Below are 19,487 nucleotides of genomic sequence, written 5' to 3' on the forward strand. Positions count from 1 at the left end.
TCTTTATCCACGAACCTCGGCTCGCTAATCCAAAAAAATCTCTTCTCTGAGATGATCTCCCGCATTTAGTCTTTGCAGCCCAGAACCTGAATCGACTCCCGATCTGCATTCCATGGATCGTCGTTGGGCAATGACTGCGCTTGCTCTTGCTGTCAGCCCGCACGGCGGAATTCCGGGAGCATTCAAGAAGGTGTCAATGCCTGGTCTGGCACTGGTTCTTTTCACTTCAGTCTAAGTGTCGTCATTCCAAATTCCATCCATGCTAGTCGCCCATGGCTGGTCCTCCGTCTTTCACGAAGCCGACGAATCCCCTCCTAAAGGTTGTAGGCTTTTGACAGGGTGGTACAAATCCATGCAGAGTCGAAGACACAATGAGCTGCCCCCTCTTCTCCAATACCCCAGACTCGTCGGGGTTCCTATATGAACCACGGTTAATCCATAGTTCGGCTCCAGACAGCCCAGGCGATCGGTTGCTCTTTCCTGAATACACGAACGAGTCCGCACGCCCTCCTGTCTCTGCAGCCGCAAAATCTTCCCCAGTAGCAACAACTTCGTACTTAATACCATTGACACCGGCGATCAAACCAGCTCTCGTTGAACACCAACATGCCACCGCAATTCAAACCTAGTTTGTTGGAGGTAGTGTCATCCGTAGCGCCTGTACCAGGGACGCGAGGTCAGTTCACCGTCACAATCACCCGAGATTGGTGCACTCAACAGTATGTCTGTCCGACTGCTGCTGCTGCGCGCGCGCGTTTGCGAGCGCCTCAACCTTCCCCACTGAGTTGAGTTGACCCGAGACAGTTCTGTTTTGGGAGGATTCTCCGCGGCGGTCATGTTGTCCGCTGGTCGGAAATTCCTCGCACAGGAGCTGGGCGATGGCCTTTATCCCGACCCCGTGCATACCTTTCTACAGTTCCTCCGGGAAGTCCACCCGGGCGAGTGCACCATTACCTGTACCATCTCACGAACCTCATCTCGACGATGCGTCGTCACGGTTGAGTTGAAACGTGCTGCTGCTGCTGCTGCTTTAAAGGACCAGAGAGAAACCCCGAATACAACAGGATCACCATCACTTATAACCACTACCCTCGGCGTTTTCACTTATGCCGATATCTCCAAAGAGCAAGGCCTCACCCAAGAGCCCCATCCCGCATCAACAAAAGTAGCAGCAGCAGCAATCAGACCACCATTACCCAACCGACAAACAGAATGCACCACCATCGACAACCCCGTTGTCGACGCCACTCCGGTAACCCGCAAGATGCATTGGGTTGCACCCCGCTCCGCCAACGGACTCTGGGGCCATCGTCTCGGGGGACACAACCGCGAAGTATGGCTCTCCTTCCGCGATGGGACCAAATTCTCCGACATTCTACATCTAGCATACCTCTCGGACCTGGTCAGTCTAGTTTCCTCCCGCCCCCCCCTCGTCCTTTTCCAACCCCAACTCTTTCCCAGATATTGTCATCACAGAAACCCCCAAAGCGCGCCCGCCGCCTCCCCCCCCCCCCCTACGTATACATTTTTACAAAAACCTAATATGAACAATTCCAAAACCCCCCAAAATATAGCCCCTCCATCCCGCAGCAACCCATACCCCCGACTTCTACGCCAAGCACGCCATCACCACCCTGTGTCTGTCGATCGAGTTCAAGAGACGGCCCGATCCGGCCACGGAATGGGTTCTGACCCGCTCCACCTCGTATCAGATCGCGCGCGGTCGCTACGATGTGAGCCTGCAGATCTATGATGAGTCCGGTGCGCTCCTTGCGTTGAGTCAACATGTGGTTCTCGTCACGGATCTGAAGCCCGTGCGGGCGGGGGGGAGGTTGTGAAGGGTGTGTTATGGCAGGGGGCAGGGATAAGACAAGGGGACGACGTTTCGGGGGGGGGGGGCGTAACTTTGGTAGGTGGGTAAATATGGCCAGGCTGGTATTCTTATTATTGATCGAAATGAAATTCTGCTGGATCGTGGTCTTCGACGCATGAGGATGTTGCAAGTTATTGCAATTCACGTGTCTTTCCTGATGCTGGAATACAGTCGGCCATGGAAGCATGGTCAATAATACCTTGTGATGTAGGTACCCAGTCACTCTGAACTGGATTGGCAGCACAAAAATATGAATTCAGAATCAGAAATATAGCAACCAATCACATCTCTACTAAGAATCTTATTTTTACTATGTCAATATTCCTTCCTACTACTCTTAGGTTTCGATTGAAAAACCTCAGGTCGATTCGATGATCATACTCCAGATTGGGGCGGGTAGGGCTCAGGGCTCGGGGCTAGGGTTTGCTTGCTTGCTTGCTCGACTCATGTAAGTTAATGCTAGATACAAAGACTATACTTGCATATCTTCTACATCAAAACTCACAGGATTGGCATTCCGAACCATGCATGAGCATAGGATACAATTCTTTACACACATGAACTGGATGAACCCTGAAGAGTCAGTCAGCCGCCGCGGCAAGCATGTCTTGTTCTAGACTAATGCACCGATGCATGGAGACAAGCCGCCATATGATCTATCAACTTCCCCCCCCCATTGTCAGCTGTGTTGACTGACGCCGGCTCAGCCACACACAAAAGTCTTTTTCACGCCACCTTGCTGATTACTGTACGGGGTGGTTGATAGTTTGAACAACATTTCCAGAATAGAAATACAAAACGTGTAGGGGATAAACAGGGTGAGAGACGATCCCTCCTAAAGGTTGGAACATCGGAAGCGTAAGAACACGAGAACGTAAGATCCTAGACGACATCACCACCAAGATACGACCCAGACGGGACCGAGTCCAACAGATGATCGAAGGCAAAAACATGCCCGTGTAGCCGCTGCTGGATGTCATCCATGGGATGGACACCGGAGGTGTGATGCGGATCGACACTGGACGACGACGCATGGCCGCCGTGCTCGAAGCCAGAGATGGCCGGCAGGTCAGGCACAAGGGTCTTCTGAGCGCTCTTGTCCGACCGGGTGTTACCATGTCTAGTGGAAGTGAGGGCAGAGACACCCGGACCACCGGTGGCAGGAGAGTCCACGATCATGAGGTCGTTGGGCTCCTTGACTGGGGTGATGAGCCCGTAGGGCACTGCTTCGCTACTCTCGCGCTTGAACGTCAGATCCTTCCTGTCCTCTTCCTCGGTGCTATCTTCTACAAAGATCGTCTGCACGAGCGAGCCGCCATGGCTGGTAGGGGTACGGGTACTGCTACCGCCCTTCGCGGGCCGGGTCGGCGTCTTCTGCGAGATGGTACGGCCGTCTCTGCGAGCGCGGGACGATGATGAAACGGACTGGCTGGCTTTGGTCACGCCGTTGCGGGGTCCTCGAGGGGTTCGCGGGGTCAAGATGCCAGACGAGCTGTTGCGAGCCCGCAGCTCGGTGAAATTGATGCCTCGCGAATCCAGCTCGCCGCGAAGCTCGTCGGCCATTTTACGCCATTTCCGGAAGCGGCCTTCAATGGAGTCGTAGCTTGCGCCCTGACCGAAAGCTGTTGCCATGGCCTTATAATCCAGCTGTAGTTGAATCAGTTAAATCGAGCCCTTGGGGTTGCTGATTGTGGAGGCGGGGCACTGTACCTTCAGGCCAGGGTGGGCCACAATCAACGATGCGAGGAGCCGATCAGTAGACTCCGGAGCTTTCCAGTTGACCATCTTGTCACAAGGAAATGAAGAGCTCTAACAGAGAATGCTTGTGTGTCGAGTCCAAGGAAGCTTGGGATGCAAACGCACTGGGTTGCCAGATAAAACAAGACCAAAGAACAGAGGAAAGAATGTGCAACAGCAGATGAAGTCTCTGACCACCGAAATGAGAGAACCTCAATCCTGTATTTATTCACAGTGCAGGACCAAGAATCCAGATACCCTCCAGTCAGATCACAAGGGCGCTAACAGATTCCTCCAGCAACCGATACGGGGCTGTCAAAAGTCCCTGGAAATTGTACTGTGATTGAGGGGATGAGATAGATAGAGATCCTTGTCCACTGGCGCTTTCTGTTCGTCGGGGACAGGCGGACGAGGCAGGGGTTGTACGATGCTGTGTCGCAGCGTAAGACTTTCACAATTCGACGTGTAGAATGGAGCTGGCTGAGAAAGGAGAATGATAAGCACACAGGGTCTGGAACGGGAGCAATGACGTAGCGTGCTGTACCTTTGTCACAAATCGGATGTATACAAAGTGATCAGTCAAGATGCAGGATCCCGGTCGGAGGAAAGGTTCAAACAGCGGCTGCAGGCAAGTGGATTCATGCAGCACCAGAACAAATCCAAGCAGTAACACGTCCTCGAATCCTGTTAAATTATCGAGGTAATCAAGAGTGAGAGAACACTGCAGATCGTGATGCAAACAGTGGGGGGTGGGAAGTTGTCGAGGGCAGGCTGAGAGTTGTGAGTGTTACCTGAGCTGCTTACCCACTAAGACAGGTTCTGGTCACTGTTACCTGCGAGGCTGGGATCATTCACTTGCACCTAGAGGTAGATATCTCTAAAGTTCATAGACTAGAGATCTTCTTCTGGTCCTAAAATTCTTACTAGATACTCATTATCTTTTTCTGTTCAACTTAACAACTCCTCAAATCTCTTCTTCTCTGCCTTGTCTCTTACTCTTCCAGATTCAAATCTATCATCGAGTTACCTGAAGTCTTTAATTAGTGAAACTTATACCTCATCAGATAGTACTTACTACAGTCCTCTTTCCATAATCCCTCGCCTACATAAGCAAAAATGCGCTGGACTCCCGAAGCTGATCAACTTGTATGTCCTCTTTATTCTTTGTCTCTCTCCATTTCCAATTCCTACTCCCCCCAAGCAGCTAACATCGACACAGCTTCTGCTGAAGATCGTCGAGACGCACAACCTGTCCGTGAACTACAGGAAGGTAGCGGAAGCATGGCGTAAGTCCTCCCCCCCCCAGCTAGTCTTTAATCGTCCTCAGTCTCCCTGAAAACCTACTCTGTTAACCATGAACTTTTCCCCCTCATACCCAGCCGTTGCCGAAGGAGAGCTCCCCCCTACACCTCGAGCCATCAGCGAGAGGCTCGTCAGAATTCGTAATATGGCAGGCACAACCGCAAGCAGCACCAGCAAAGGAAATAATCAGGACGACAACAAACCCATCACCCCGACCGCCACCCCTCGCAAGCCCCGCAAGAACAGCGCACCCGCTACGCCCAGCTCCACCAAGCGGAAGCGACAAACTGCTATCAAGGCCGAGTCCATGCCATCCGATTCCCTCATCAAGAGTGAGGTGGGAACCGGGCCCTCTCCTATCAAGATGGAGGCTCAGAATAGCCCCTTTGGCATCGACACTCATATGATGGACACCACCCCAACGAAGAAGACCCCTCTCGCTCATTCTGGAATGGGTGCGGCGAACCAGCTGCTTGCGGGGCATACCCTGTATCAGATGCATGGAGCCGCGGCTGCTGCCCACGTCGAGCCGGATACCCCGTCCAAGAGAGTGCGTAAGCCGGCTGCTCCGGTGCCGGGGATGGTCAACTGGACGACGCACCACCACTTTGGCAGAGACGAGCAGGAGGTGGATGTTGAGAGCTCGGCCTCGGAGTACTACCCGGAGAATGAGATGGTTGCTGCGCCTCGCGGTGCGATGATGAACTATATCTAGATGGCGGAAATTTATCTAGATGGTGGCTGGGGGCGGCAGGTTGCGTTTTGGTTTATTTTTCCCCCTCCATCTCGAGTTGAGATCAAACTGTTCACAATCATTTGTATGTATGTACTTTAAGAGGGCGTTTTATCGAGAGTTTATACGCAATGGGACTAAGTACTGCTTGTTCTAGCAATGATGCCACTTTCACAAGAATGAGCTACAAGAACCGCAATTACAGCTCGATCATCAGGATTCCACCAGTGCCTATCCCACGTAGAACTAGACCCCCAACCTAGAACTGCAATAAATTCCATCTCATACCTTCGACATCTCAAAGCACAACACAGCTTGACCATTCCCACAATATAAGTTGCAGCTCAAGAGCCAGACCAAGTACATCACGAAAAACCAGACCCGAGATCTAGGAAAGCGAATCAGATCGCCTCCTGCATGTAAGCATCCTCAATACTCTGATACACGGGCTGAGATCCATTATTCGTGTCGATCTTTGCATGCGGAGCCTCTTCTTCCATCTCTTCAGTCTTAACCTTCTTAGCGCGGCCTCTCTTCTTCGGAGTCACCGGCGCCTCCTCAGCGCTACGATCAACTTCCACCTTCACCTTGGGCGGTCTTCCTCGCTTCTTCGGTCCAGAAGCGGGGGTGCCCTGAGCAGAGGCAGGATCAACAGCACCGGTGGAATCTCTGGTCGGAGTCGAGGGAAGGGCGAGAGGGCCGTCAGCGGTGGGTCTGGGCCTGGCGCGCTCCCTCAGGCTTCGGAGGCGGTGCTGGATGGCGTAGACAGTACAGTCTAGTTTCAGGGTCACAAGGTTTAGTTTTGCTTGGAGTTTTCTTCCTCTGTAGGGTTCTGAGGTTTGGGAGAGTAGAGAGGACATACCGGAACCCATGAGCTGAGCGATACGGGGATAATCGAGCTTGGTGTTAATGGTCTGCAAGATGGCTATGAGTAGCTTTGATGTTGATCGGTTAACTGTGTGGCTACGAGTAGGAAAAACCAAAAGAGAGAGAGGGGGGGAGAGAGAGAAGGCAGGCACGTACCTTAGCATCTGCCGCCTCGTTCCATGTCATGGGCATATTTGCGATGGAGTTTGGGTAATGGTTTGATAGAATATGGTGTGGCTTAGAGTAATTTGATGTGAGGTGATTGTTCTAGATAAGTTGAAGATTGGATATGTGTGGTTGGGGTAAAAGGTCGAGAGGGATTATTTAGAGGAGATAAGCAGACGAAGAGATACTTACACAAGAGTTGATAGAGAAAAATAAAAACTGGTAGCAAAGTGTAAAACATTCTAGGTCCGGGTGTTATTCACTCATAGGCCGAGTACGAGTAGGTGTTACTGCCTAGCAACCAGTGCATTTATAGTAATACTCTACAGAAACTCAATTAGTGAATTTCATGCCGTGAGAACGATTTGCTGGCCGACCATGACTACACCTGGTTATGAAGTAAATATGTGGGAAGAGAGACCACTGCTGCTTACTGTTAGGCATAGCAATAGCTATTCTCCCTCTACTTCTTTTGCGATCTTTCTCTACCAAATGATGCATGCACTGCACAGGCAAGACGAATCAGATGACTGTCGAAGCCAATCAACTACTAACCTCCTACCCTCTGTTGTTTTGGAGTAACTATTCTATTTAGAAAGTTTCGTCGATGAAGGACGCTTCTCTAATTGTGTACTTATTGTATAGTATGCGGTTCGTCTTTCGGGAACCAAAAGTTCGACAGTGCCCTGATGTCCCCAGTACTTTCCCGGTTCCTGAAACCAGCAGCTGTACAGATATCAGACCCAATTAAAACGCTTCCAAGTCGATCCATGTCTGGGTATTACCACCTTGGAGTTCACGGTGCATTGCACATGCATTGAACCTCTGAGCTAAACAATGTGTATAGGCTTCTGACCATAAACTACGACGCTAAAATACGCCGGGGCGATAATTCAGCATTAGCCCACCGCACAGGAACGCGCATGACTTACACTTCAAAGTAAGCATGAACATTTGGATCCCGCAGGCCTTTGCGCATTTGAGCCAAGAAAACCTGTACTTCTGCGAAGGTCCACTGAGATATGTGGGGATGCCGTCAGCGCCTATCGTCCCATATGCTTTCCAGCACGCAGCTAGCGCCAGCTTCATCTCGATGACTCGAGCTAAGATAGACATCGATGTGTATCGAGATTTCGTCACGTACCTTCATTACCCGCGTAAGCAACGCCATAGCCCAGCCCTCAATGCCATGCTCGCAATGAAGCAGATTCCACATCCCGAGACTCTTCAGCTTTTTGTCTCTGCTCCACGGACCCACCGGCAACTTGTACCGGTGCTCAACAACATTCTGAAAGCCTGCATCTCGCATATAGCCAGCCGCTAGCTCAGCAATGCGGAAAGTCTTCCCTAGGTTCTCACCGGCCTCGATGAACGTCTTCGACCAGATCGACAACACATGGTCCTCCGTTAATGTCTCGTCGTCTGATCGGAATTGTATGGACATCTCGAGTTGATCGAACCATCCTCCAGGACGCAGATGTCTGAGACAATATTAAACAAGTTCTCTCAGATATGGTGGCAGAAAGTATAACAGAACGTAAAGGCTTACCTAAGGGCTTTGCGGTAGAATTGTGGCCAGTCCGCAATTGCTCCGTACAAAGTACGGGTGTGAATCAGATCGAAGTAGTCCGCAGGATAGATCCAATCCTCTGACGCATCATCAATCACGAATTGCAAGTTAGGGGGGATGAAGCTCGGCTGAATGGGCGACAGATCCGTACCGATGACTTCGGCAGAGGGATGTTCATCCGCGAAATCACTAATCATAGTACTGGTCAGAATGCTGCGTCTCACCCAGGCTGCCTCGACACGTACATGGCCCAAATACCAGTACCGGTGCCAATGTCAAGTGCTCTCTGGGTACATTGTAAGCACAATACGGGTCGTCTGATAAGGATGAATGTCTTTGAAACTAGCTAACATACCTGAATGCTATTCCCGGTGGGCGCTAAATGTAACCTGCCATCTAGCAATAATGTAAACATGTGGTGGCTGTTGCACGGTGTCAACTCAGGTTAGCGATTTTACGACTCCACTACTCACGCGATATCTAGCTGTGTATTCTGTTTATCATCATTCGGGGCCCTGGCAAGATGAGGTTAGGTTCATACAATTAGTGATTGGGATGACATTGGCTGTTGTGCTCACCAATAAGCTCCGTCCTTGTAGGCATGGTATCGTCGTCCATTCTCATAGCGATACGATGTTATTTCGGAATGCAATGACGTGGTATCGCTCGCGCTATGGAATTTTGCGCTCATCAGTCGTGAGCTCTCATCATATCCAAGTAGACAGCTACTTACAGCTCCTCCGCATAGTCTGAAAAGTCGTCATCAAGCCCCTGTTACGAGCTGGGATAAGCGAATGGCTGACGACTAGGCTTGTAAGTGCCAGCACTCTCGAGCACTCACTGAATCCAAGATACCGTCGTCGTCATGACTTTCTGCTGGGAAGGCAGTTTGGGGAATGGCACTTGGAACGGTAAACGGAAGCGTGCTAGCCTGTACCAAATCTGCGGCGGGATGTATCTCGTGCATGGAGAGAGGCCATGCCATGGTGAAGCTTGAAAGTCGTGGTGGTAGTGATGGTGGTTGGTGCAGGAAGGATCGATGTACCGATAGACAAGTCCAGATTCTACGCTCTGAATGAGACGAGCACTGCTCACCTGGTGAACTCGGGGTCGGCGCCTCCCCTGTGGCGCTTGGTCCGTGATTTTAAGTTAGAAAAACCCCCCATCCCTTAATGGATTGGCGGTAGGGATAATGCACCTTGATACCTCTAGCCGCTAAATACCACAAAAAAACATCCGCCTCGATGAGGCACATGCGATTGGCCCCATTCCATAAACAAGAAGTGGATATCCCGCGCGTCCCCGGCACGACATGTGGGGTACCCACCATCATTTGAACAGGAAACAAGCGTTGAACCAGATACGAATGGACTCGACTTGCTCCTAGCGGACAATGCTCTTGAGAGCTAGTGGTCTGGAGTGAAGATCATTGGGTAGGCGTGGATGCAAGGCGTTTGTTCGTGTGGGGTGTCTTTTGTTCTTTTCCTTGACCGGTATGGGTTCTCCGAAGCAGTATTCCGTACATGTAGTAGGCACAGTTGAATTCCACGGTACTTTTGCCCGGCTTACTTTTTTTTTTTTTTTAGCTCGCCGGCCAGAGCTGCATTTTGATTCGGCGCGGAAAACAAATCCTGAGTTCTCCGCCGGTAGTCAGGCCGATCATATTCCAATCGTGGGATCTGATGCATCATACCTATCATCCACAGCTCGATCTATAAGGTGCTACATTGCCTCATTCCTACTATGCAATCGGGCTGCGTTGATCCATGGACCATTTCGGCGTTGCTGACCGCAGACGGCGGGGGGAGCAGCACAAAACGGAATATGCTTCACTTGTGCATTGGAAAACATTTTCAAATCATTAGCTATCTACTAGCGCTTCGTACTCAGTCGCTACACTTTCATCAAGCGTCCTCCTTCACAAACTTCAATGCGCGTGGGTTCCCCCATGTATCACACGGCAGAAAACGCCATGATCCCGCATGCTTGCCAGAAAAGAAGAGGTAAACAATCCATGCCGACAGCGGTGGCATGGTAGGCCACTGATTGCCTCCTTCAAAAGTGATGTCACGAAGCCCCAGCACCATCGGAGGCACCACATGCTGCAATTGAGGGTGTCAGAAATCCGGTGGAATGAGCCAGGGCGGGAAGCCAAAGGAAAGTACGTACCTTGTCCTGCTTGCCTGCATCGGCCTCGCATTCCTTATAGACTTTCAGCAATGCGTCCCCGTCATACGGTTCCATAGAAAGCAAACTTGAGATTTCATCGCTCAGATGCTGGCGGAAACTGGGTGCCATCTCTTCAATCAACTGCCGGACCACAGACGCTTGGTATTTTGCCGGCTGTGTCGTGCTGCTGTACTCCAAGAGCTTCTTCAACAGAGGCTGGAAGGAGTGATGTTGCTCCACGTTGGTTTCAAGGAAGTTGGGAACACCGATGACTTTTTCAAATCCCGGGAACATCTTCTCCTCTTCGAGGACGTGATGATGCGATACCCAGCCGGCCCACGCGTGAATGAAGAAGAGAAAGTCTGAGACATCCTGGGGCTCTTGGACGGACGATGCTTGAAGGTAGATGCTGTTCAAGCCTCTCAGCATGCTGTTGTGGGCACAGGCCATTTCGTTCGCGATGTAGACGGCAGGATGTTCTGACTGTAGGCGCTCATCAGCACGAGACATGTAGCCCTGAAGGAAGGGAAAGAAACTTACAACATTCCGGGTCTTTGAAGGGGTCTCGATCAGGGGCCAGGGCCCGTCGGCCCAAGGACGAGCTAGCTCAGATGTAGTGACCATGGTGCGATCAACAAGAAGTCAGTAGTAGGTAGCATGCTGGCTTGATCGAGCTCGACGGGCAGCCTTACTTAAATACACAGTTATAAATAACAGTGATTAGACTGAGGGGTCGAGCAGAAAAGCTGACCACTTGGAGCTGGACATGCTTCCAGTTCCTGGAAAGTAACCGCGTCGAAAATAATGTAGTGCGGTGGCCCGTGATCACAAGAGGCGCAAGCGATCAAGAAAGCAGTGAGCGAGAAAAATATAATTCAGAGCCATGCATCGGATGGGTCGTTCTTCGTAAGCTTTGATTAGACTGCGGCAACAGAGCACTCTAGCTAATCACCGACCGTAAGATTTGATAGCACAAATCCTCTTTGTCCAGCCAACCCTAGCGTGGTCGAGTACTTGCTGGGGGAGTAAGCACTACGATACACTACTCTGAGTACGTGCGTTCAGGTCTGTTGACCCTCGCCAGTCACTATGCCGGCGTGCTCATTTCTACGCGGTTCAAGACCAGCTGTCACGACATTAGACGAAGAGCTCCGTGAGTGCGGGTAATCTGAGATTGTCGTATAGGGACAAGAAGCAAGTCTATACAGTTGACATTCCCTATGAAGCCTGCATTGAGCCTTTCCAGCGCGACTGTCTAGGGCAACTAGCCCTTGGATTATAAACCTATACCCGGCTTGCAAGGCCTCGATCACCTGTCGCTTGGTATACGTGAACGAGTCTCTCCATCAATACTTCAATAACCTCTAGCGTTGGTATCGATGTTTTGGGTGCTTTCTCCAGACCAGGGTATGGCTGAATTCGGGGAGAGGCGTCCTAGAACATCAGCCGATTCGCGTGGAGCCCAGATTGTGTATGAGGTTCATGACTCTGCGAAGTACGGGCATGATTTCATGTCACTCATGTCACTGGACGAAGTCGCAGCGTCTCTGTCAAGCAATAAGCCAGGATCTCAGGAGGTGGAGCGAATCGCTTCAAGTCTGGCGACGTCTTGTGCTCGGGGCTGTTTCAATAGTAAGTAACACGACTAGATTATGAGTTATTGTTCATGGTTGATGGCCAGTCGATGACGGATATTCGCCACTATCTGACATGGACATCCTGGTGAAACAGTGCTCATCGGAAGACAGCCGCTGTATGCGACCATGGGGAGAGGAAGGTATGTTCGCCAATGAACCGACAGTCGAAAACTGGGACAGCTCCCAATGCGAGTCTCCCTTGGAAGTGCAAGCGCAATCCGCATTGAGCAAGCTCCTAGCTCACTAGAAAGTGAGGCCATTGTTCACGAGAATGTGTACGGAGTAGACAACCAAAGACATAGGGGGAGAAGAGACCGGGGGGGGGGGCGGCGGCGGGGGGGCATTCACCGCCTTACCATGTCAGTGTCAATCTGTCAGCAGAAGATCCAGCGAGGGGAAAAGAGGGAAACTCCCCGCTTTTTCCCTCCACCTTGGCCGTCATGGTCTCACATCGCTTGTAACGTTACGGGGGTCATCTCCTTACTTGTCAACTCACCTGACTTCAGATGGGAGCACCAGCCACCAACTACGCGCCCTGTGAGACTGGCACTCTAACCGTTGACACCCGTCAGCGGCCCCTGAACCTCTCCTATGCCAAGCAGTCAGCCCTGCAAGGCGACGGAAGGGAAAGCAAATAACGATACCATTATTGACAGCAAACAAAACCAAATCAACTACCACCCTTTCATCAGGAGGAATGGAAACTCAGCCACCTGACGGGGGGCAGCCTTACGCCACTTTTCCCAGACCACAACTCTCCATCGTACTCGGTACTAGAGACAGTACTGTCATTCTTGGCACAGTCTCTCAAACCAATATCATTGCAATCACTTGTGGGGACTGTGGCTGTTCCGGAATCAAGTAACTCCACTATTGACGGAGTCAGACAGGAACCCGGACCAGGGTCTAGCCATACAATGATTCTCAATCGCCATACCAAGACTTCTGCCTAAACAGCAAATGTCTCCCCATCAACCGTCTCGATATCCCCCGAAAACCGGCAGACAGAGAGCAGCAATAACGTCACGTCTCACCTGCCCCTCTGCTTCAGCCCGCGCAGGCGCCCGGGGGGGAGGGGGGGGGGGCAGGAGGGATGGGGATACCTTTCAGGGTCCATTACTGCTGATTTGGCTGCCAAGAGGGACTAGGTGCGCGAGTGGGGAGGAGGAGGGAGGGGGGGGCCGTGGTTGTTGCGAGGAATTTCTACGGTGAAACAATAGTGCTCATGACAGGTGGCCGATACTCATATGAATACCCATTTCTATTTCTTTCTCAGACATGATCCTATCTATTGTTATGGGAAGAAGGTCAGCTCCAGGCAGAGAAAAGCATAGAAGAAAAACAACAGGGCAATGCCAGAAAGAGACACGCAGCTTTCCACCTGCTTGTTTTGTTTGTTTGTCTTTTTCGTAAGTGGCTTGATGATTGAATACAGTTTGCTTATGGTTGCATTGCAGCTTCTGATACATGTGGTGTATGCGCATACATACATCCATCCATACATCCCTACAACCCACCACACACTGAGACGAGAGGGAGGGGGCCCCCACGGAAGATCCAACAGGGCTTCTAGACTAGCCCGATGTCCACTCAATCGCGCGATGAAGCTAACTAATGAGACCAAGCCAAGTATTGCAGTAACACTCTTGGAAGATGGAGGGGTGGAGGGGAGGGCAAGTAGATCAGCCCCTTTCACAATCCTCATAAGCAAGAAAAAGGTATAAGAAGGGTATCCTTCCCCCCTCCCCGCCATTACACATTATCATTATCCTCAACCATCAACACACTCATCCTTCAAATCCAAAATCCTGCCTGACAGTTTCTTCCTCTTCCTCCTTCCATCAAAGAATCCCCTCACTTCATTGCCACCATGAGCTTCCACTTGAGCGCCTCGGACGTCCACATTGATGACAACCATATCTTGGTTGCGGTCCTCAGAGATGAGGAGGGTGAGGAGCACGAATCCACACTAAATTTGGATGAGTTCCTGGGAAACAACGAGGGTATGTCCTGTCCATGACAGGCTTCCATAAAATACGGCGAATGATATTCTGACTTCTTTGACTATTTAACCAGGCCGATTCGACTGGGGTGGAAACGGCTTCTCCGGCAGTGCCCGGGATGTGACCTTCTCCATTGAGGGTGGTGGTGAGGTCCCAGTGCTGCGCGCCGAGCTTGCCAACTCGGAGGGCGAGTACTTCCCCGCCGACGTCAACCTGTCCGAGCACATCGAGAACGACAACGGCAAGTTGGTTTACCAGTAGGCGATTGAACGCTTGCCTGGGGACTTTGCCTGAGAGAATCATATTCACAGGGGCACCTGCATGGGTCCAAGCCAAAGAGGTTAGCTGGGCTAGAAATTTGGCATTGCTGCTCATCTCTTTACTGGGTAGTTGGAGATACCGTGTGCACCATGTTGTATTATTCCAGTCTGAATCTATACCAGTGATATTCGAGAGAGTACCACCAGTAAGATGATCAAGGCAACAAGTCAAGTATTGGAACGCAATTAGTATATCTGGTCAAACTTAGTTTCCGACGATTGCCGTTCCGAAAAATTTCCGAAATAATGAAGCCAGACGCCCTGAAGTACTCCTACCCGCCATCCATGTATAATATACCCTCTAAGATAAAAGCTCATGCAGCAATGCAAATATGACTTCGCCGTGGACTAGTGCGAGCGTTGCAGTTGGAATTAATGGATAAGACGTAAAATGAGTCGGTGCACGACCGTAAGAATCAACTGAAGTAAAGCAGCACGGAGCAATCTGTAAGAAATATGGAAAGGCTCAGCATGATTTTCGTCTACCATGCATGTCTGCCATCGTCAATGTCGATGTCGTTACCATTCCAATCTTCGTCTCCGCTCAATTCGTCGTCGAGGAAGTCTTCTTCGTTGAACTGAGTCTCTGTCGGGCGTTGATTGTCTATTCGAATCATGACGACATCGCACAAGCCTTGGGTAAAGAGCGGTTCATCGTCGTCTTCACGAGATCTTCGCCTCTTCCCTGTGACAATAGCTTCATCGTCAGAGTACCTTTTTTGAGCAATGCGCGCACTTTTCCGTTTGTTCGGTGTCATAGTGCCGCTGTGTTGAGTATCGGAATTATGGCTGGCGCCTTCATTGATCCTGGCTCCTGCAGAGTCAGAGGCGTTGAGTAGTAGCGAAGTGCGAGGGATTGAGCGAAGGTCGGGATTGGGCGGAGGACTTCGTCGCTGGAAAACTCTTTGTAGCTTGCCTTTCCATTTCTCACGAAAAGTTGCTCGATCTCGCCACCCTATTTTCAGAATTGCGCTTATCACCAAGCGCCTCAAATTTTCTAAGCTAGGAGCGGCATTGAGAAGCGAGCTGAAGAAGACCTCTGCTGTTCTGTCATCCCAATTTCGCAACTGGAGGAGCTCGATCTCCCGAAGTGTTGATGGCCAGGTCGGAATCTCAGACGGCGAGAGCAGTTCCCGAAAATGAGGCTCAACGTCGTGGTAACTAGACCAATCATGCATGGATATATCCATCTTGAAGACTTCCAGTTGCTCACATGATACAGCCAAGTTGACAATGAAAGACATACTCAAATGACGGTTGTGGCTTAGATTCAACTCTCGAAGATGGCGGCCATGCGTCGACAGAAATGAACTAAAGTTAGTGGTTGTTATCTCATCACAGTTGTTTATTGTGAGAGAGGTGAGGGTTGTGGGAAGGTTGGGCAAAAGGTGATCATTGACGATCGAGCATTCTATGAAGTCTAAGCGCCGTAAATTGGGAAGGTCAGCAAGGGCCGCAGCCAAAAGTATCTCTTTTTCTGTGGAGCTCTCGGGCGATTGTTTGCTGTATGGATCATCACACATAACGTGCAGAATTCTCAGGTCCTGCATCAGATGAAATGCGGGTTGAATGTGCATCTGCGACATCAGTTCGAGAAGCTTTTGAGTCTCCATAAAACGGCTGTTCCAGTCCCAGCTACGAAGGCGGATAGGGCTTGACGAGATTGCATCGAAAAGACTGTCCGGGTAAGTCCATTTTGAGCGCTGAATAAGCCACGGGGGAAGGCCGACAACGTAGTCATGACTGTGGTAGAGGCGTAGCGTTTTGACTTGAGGAGTCTTCTCCAGCAACTTGGGCAGCTCGAAATAGCCCAGGGTCGACCCACTCTTGTAGAACAGAAGGGCTTCCACATCAACATGCAGCTGTTTGATTTTATTGATATAGTTTGTGGAAAGCTGATCTTGAGGTTTGGCTAGCAAGTGTAGCAAACCGTGAGACTTAGCAGCGGGTATTAGTGGAGGGCAATGGTAGAGAGCGGCCAAGGCAGGCTCGTGAAAAGAACGACATAGGAGAGCGACTTTGACAAGCCACTGCACGGAGCTCTTTCTGCTGGTAGTCCTTTCGTCAATCAGAGGGTATGATGCACGAACAAAAATATCGAGGAGTATGTGGTAGGGAAGCGTCTGCCACGGCGGTATAACACCCGAACCAACATAGGGAGCAGCCTCTACTTCGAGCTTTCGACGCTTGTTAAGCGGGCGCCCAATTTCCATCCGCCTCTTCTTGAGAGGCCGGTTTGCCTTCGTTGTCTGTGATCTTGTTCTTACGGTTCGTGTGCGGGTAGGCTTAGGTGGTCTGGCGTGATTGCTTCCCTCGGCGAGTGTGAGAGGTGCATGCGCGGGTGCTTCATTGCGAGTCATGGTATCCATGCCTTCGTCGCTGAAATTGTCAAGCTCATCGTCGGTGGTTTCCTCGCGATAGGAGGCCGGCATACGGTTCGAGTCTCGAGGGCGCAGAGAAAGCGACAATCGTTCAGCGCGTTCACGATCTGATTCGGTATCCTCATCAAGCCGATCGTCGGAACTGCTGTCTTCGTGGTAGGACTGTACTTGAGTTCGACTAGATCGGACAGGTCGAGATTGTCTGGAAGGGCGCTGACGAGGAGGGGTGCGAAGCGTGGGGGCCATTCTGGGGCGAGATTATGACGCTGTCACTGTAATGTAGGAAAGTAAGGTAGAGTGGATAGTGGCGCATCTAGACTGAGACTGGAGAGGCTAGCACCAGATCACCGAAGAACATCGATAAGCTGGTCATCCCAGATGAGTCGCAAGTGGTTGGAGAATGAAATGCAGAGGGAGTGAGTGATGGTAAGAAGGAAAGTACCAGATAGCTGGCGAAGTTGGCGAAGTTAAGGTCGATGCAGGTGGATGATGTCGCCTGCCTCAGCTCCAGAAATTCCAGTTCCAGTTTGGATCGAGGCTTCCCTGAACGGGACCGGAAGGGGGTTTATCGATAAGACTGGATGGAGCCTGGAGTATTGGTAGACTGACTAACTTACTAGTCAAATAGCAATGACGACTTGCGGCCAGACTCAGAGTGAGCGATTGACGGAAAAGGCGTAGTGCCGGGAAGTGATGGCAGAATAAGGGAATGACTAATACGTACCTTAACATAATCGGTAAGTGAGTGGGCTCGGCAAGCGAGTGGGCTTCCGCGCCCACCCAAACATGCCTTTATAAAAAGATGAAGCTTATATAGTCTATATATTAATAAAATAATATATTTATTTAGTATTTAAATATATTAGACATCTTATTTTTATATATCTAATTATTCTACACTCGCTGTAATAAAATAATATCCGGCGGTAAGATTATTTCTCGCCTGTAGTTGATTCTACAAACTAACTTCTATTAATTTAATTAATTTTATAAATTTATTTAAATATATTTTTAATTTATTTAACAGTAAGACTGTTCAAACCGACTATTTAATAATAAAATCTTTTTTTTTAATATTTTATCTTTCTAATCCAGTTTGTAATTTATTAACTTTCTATTTAAATAAAGCAGACTGATTGAAGGCGATTTTACAATCTTTTATAATATAAAATAATACTACTTTTATTTATAAAAACAAGCTGATTATATATTTATAAAGAAGATTTTTAATTATAGTTTTATATTTTTATAATTATTTTATATTTTTAAATATTTTTAATATTATTAATATAGTAGTAATACTGCCGGTTAGAGTAGATTTATAAAACTATATAATTAATTTATTAAAAATCTTATTTAATTAGAATAGAACTAATTTTAAAATCTTAAAAATATTATATATAATTAATTCTTTAAGAATAAGAAAATATATTTTTAAATATATATCTAAAAAATTAATCTTATTAATATAATAAATACTCTAACAGATCAGCTGTTCTACTAAACTTTTATAGACTTATTTTAACAGTATAAAATAAATAATATTAAATAATTAATAAAAATATAAAGAATATAGAAATATATAGATAGAAATAATATTATTCTAACTATATATATTATTAAATTCTATAATTAAATAAAAGTTATATTTACTCAAAAACTAAGAAACTATATCGTCCAGTCCGCCGGTTCTTTATGAAAGAAATAAAATAATTATAAAACTAATATAAACCAATGTTATTAAAAGTTTAATTATTTAGTAATATATTAATATATTAATTAAATAAAATAAGATTTTAATACTATATTTTAATATAAATTTTTTTTAAAAAATTAAATATAGTAATAATACTATACCGGCTGTATTAATATATTTAATTAAAATTATTTATTTTTAATTTTCTAATCTAATAAAAAAGAATTTATTTATATTGTTAGATCTTATAATTATACGGGCTGTAGCTACTATTTCTATTATAAAACTAGTTTTATTAAAATTTTAAATATTTTATTTAAAAATATTATATTTTTTTATAGTTTTAATATAATTGAACTATTCGGTTAAAAGCGTTAGATCTTTATATTTTATATATTAAATATAATATCTCTGAAAGAATTAATTCTTTAAAACCGGAATATATTTAATAAAATTATATATCTATTTTTTATTTATATAAACTATAAAATTTAAATTATATTTTTAGAAAAGGATTATTACTATACTTTATATATATAACAGTTAAGGATAAAGACCTTATTTTATAAATAAAAAAAACTAATTTTTTAAAACTTCTTTTTTATTATAGATAACTCCTATAATTATAGCAGATTACTAATAGTCTATCTATATATTTTCTATATTATAGTTATAATATTAATAACTCCGATCTTTTCTAATATTTAATTTTTAAAATCTTATTAAATTTTAAAATAGTAAGAATTAGTTTTAAAATTAATAAGACTGCTATTATTTTATATCTAACTAACTTTTTTTTATAATTTTGATTCTTTTTTTAATTATTTATAAAATATAATATATTATTATAATTTTCAAATTTAGACAGCAGTTTGGAATCGGAAATTTTTTCTATTACTAATAGATTTTTATTTTTATTATTAGATTTTTTAATAAAAAATATTATTATAATTAAAAAATATTATTAGTCGATTATAAGATTATCAGCAGTTATAAAAATAAGTTATTAAATTATAATAAACAATTTAATATAA

General features: G+C 47.3%; 8 protein-coding genes across 8 annotated transcripts; 3 read left to right on the plus strand and 5 right to left on the minus strand.

Moving 5' to 3' along the window:
• Positions 1–606: 606 nt before the first annotated feature.
• On the plus strand, positions 607–1,838 carry ASPACDRAFT_51897 (thioesterase family protein; the record flags this gene model as incomplete). Its single annotated transcript, XM_020202539.1, has 3 exons — positions 607–719; positions 805–1,402; positions 1,575–1,838. The coding sequence occupies 3 exons, from the start codon at positions 607–609 to the stop codon at positions 1,836–1,838; spliced, it is 975 nt and encodes a 324-aa protein (XP_020057476.1).
• Positions 1,839–2,275: 437 nt separating this feature from the next.
• Positions 2,276–4,059, minus strand: ASPACDRAFT_117974 (uncharacterized protein). The gene is made up of 2 exons (XM_020196117.1): positions 3,584–4,059; positions 2,276–3,520 (listed from the first exon to the last, which is right to left on the minus strand). Exons 1-2 carry the CDS (start codon positions 3,656–3,658, stop codon positions 2,756–2,758), a joined length of 840 nt encoding a protein of 279 aa, XP_020057477.1. The 5' UTR covers positions 3,659–4,059; the 3' UTR covers positions 2,276–2,755.
• A 468-nt stretch (positions 4,060–4,527) lies between these two features.
• ASPACDRAFT_78025 (uncharacterized protein) lies at positions 4,528–5,740 on the plus strand. Its single transcript, XM_020205094.1, has 3 exons — positions 4,528–4,756; positions 4,830–4,896; positions 4,990–5,740. Exons 1-3 carry the CDS (start codon positions 4,727–4,729, stop codon positions 5,625–5,627), a joined length of 735 nt encoding a protein of 244 aa, XP_020057478.1. The 5' UTR covers positions 4,528–4,726; the 3' UTR covers positions 5,628–5,740.
• A 306-nt stretch (positions 5,741–6,046) lies between these two features.
• Positions 6,047–6,704, minus strand: ASPACDRAFT_42641 (uncharacterized protein; the record flags this gene model as incomplete). The annotated part of the gene is made up of 3 exons (XM_020201128.1): positions 6,047–6,420; positions 6,508–6,559; positions 6,669–6,704. 3 exons carry the CDS (start codon positions 6,702–6,704, stop codon positions 6,047–6,049), a joined length of 462 nt encoding a protein of 153 aa, XP_020057479.1.
• Positions 6,705–7,305: 601 nt separating this feature from the next.
• ASPACDRAFT_78028 (class I SAM-dependent methyltransferase) lies at positions 7,306–9,133 on the minus strand. Its single transcript, XM_020205095.1, has 9 exons — positions 8,981–9,133; positions 8,826–8,918; positions 8,721–8,762; positions 8,603–8,669; positions 8,493–8,533; positions 8,227–8,436; positions 7,822–8,158; positions 7,610–7,692; positions 7,306–7,547 (listed from the first exon to the last, which is right to left on the minus strand). Exons 4-9 carry the CDS (start codon positions 8,660–8,662, stop codon positions 7,508–7,510), a joined length of 771 nt encoding a protein of 256 aa, XP_020057480.1. The 5' UTR covers positions 8,663–8,669; positions 8,721–8,762; positions 8,826–8,918; positions 8,981–9,133; the 3' UTR covers positions 7,306–7,507.
• An 878-nt stretch (positions 9,134–10,011) lies between these two features.
• ASPACDRAFT_117986 (uncharacterized protein) lies at positions 10,012–11,160 on the minus strand. Its single transcript, XM_020196118.1, has 3 exons — positions 10,957–11,160; positions 10,417–10,899; positions 10,012–10,349 (listed from the first exon to the last, which is right to left on the minus strand). The coding sequence occupies exons 1-3, from the start codon at positions 11,038–11,040 to the stop codon at positions 10,152–10,154; spliced, it is 765 nt and encodes a 254-aa protein (XP_020057481.1). The 5' UTR covers positions 11,041–11,160; the 3' UTR covers positions 10,012–10,151.
• A 2,763-nt stretch (positions 11,161–13,923) lies between these two features.
• ASPACDRAFT_59932 (CVNH domain-containing protein) lies at positions 13,924–14,317 on the plus strand (the record flags this gene model as incomplete). Its single annotated transcript, XM_020203504.1, has 2 exons — positions 13,924–14,056; positions 14,130–14,317. 2 exons carry the CDS (start codon positions 13,924–13,926, stop codon positions 14,315–14,317), a joined length of 321 nt encoding a protein of 106 aa, XP_020057482.1.
• A 255-nt stretch (positions 14,318–14,572) lies between these two features.
• Positions 14,573–17,356, minus strand: ASPACDRAFT_117990 (uncharacterized protein). The gene has a single exon (XM_020196119.1). It carries the CDS (start codon positions 17,001–17,003, stop codon positions 14,859–14,861), a length of 2,145 nt encoding a protein of 714 aa, XP_020057483.1. The 5' UTR covers positions 17,004–17,356; the 3' UTR covers positions 14,573–14,858.
• Positions 17,357–19,487: the final 2,131 nt, after the last annotated feature.

This window comes from Aspergillus aculeatus, assembly GCF_001890905.1.
Source record: "Aspergillus aculeatus ATCC 16872 unplaced genomic scaffold ASPACscaffold_6, whole genome shotgun sequence".
NCBI lineage: Eukaryota > Fungi > Ascomycota > Eurotiomycetes > Eurotiales > Aspergillaceae > Aspergillus > Aspergillus aculeatus.

Coding starts and splice junctions, on each gene's coding strand:
- ASPACDRAFT_117974 (XM_020196117.1), bottom strand. CDS start 3,658: ATGGTCAACTGGAAAGCTCCGGAGTCTACTGATCGGCTCCTCGCATCG. Junction 3,521..3,583: donor TGGCCCACCCTGGCCTGAAG/GTACAGTGCCCC, acceptor ATTCAACTACAG/CTGGATTATAAGGCCATGGC.
- ASPACDRAFT_78025 (XM_020205094.1), top strand. CDS start 4,727: ATGCGCTGGACTCCCGAAGCTGATCAACTT. Junction 4,757..4,829: donor CTCCCGAAGCTGATCAACTT/GTATGTCCTCTT, acceptor ACATCGACACAG/CTTCTGCTGAAGATCGTCGA. Junction 4,897..4,989: donor GAAGGTAGCGGAAGCATGGC/GTAAGTCCTCCC, acceptor CCTCATACCCAG/CCGTTGCCGAAGGAGAGCTC.
- ASPACDRAFT_78028 (XM_020205095.1), bottom strand. CDS start 8,662: ATGTTTACATTATTGCTAGATGGCAGGTTACATTTAGCGCCCACCGGG. Junction 8,437..8,492: donor GGTACTGGTATTTGGGCCAT/GTACGTGTCGAG, acceptor TACTATGATTAG/TGATTTCGCGGATGAACATC. Junction 8,159..8,226: donor TTCTACCGCAAAGCCCTTAG/GTAAGCCTTTAC, acceptor ATATTGTCTCAG/ACATCTGCGTCCTGGAGGAT.
- ASPACDRAFT_117986 (XM_020196118.1), bottom strand. CDS start 11,040: ATGGTCACTACATCTGAGCTAGCTCGTCCTTGGGCCGACGGGCCCTGG. Junction 10,900..10,956: donor CTTCAAAGACCCGGAATGTT/GTAAGTTTCTTT, acceptor GAGCGCCTACAG/TCAGAACATCCTGCCGTCTA. Junction 10,350..10,416: donor ATGCAGGCAAGCAGGACAAG/GTACGTACTTTC, acceptor CCTCAATTGCAG/CATGTGGTGCCTCCGATGGT.
- ASPACDRAFT_117990 (XM_020196119.1), bottom strand. CDS start 17,003: ATGGCCCCCACGCTTCGCACCCCTCCTCGTCAGCGCCCTTCCAGACAA.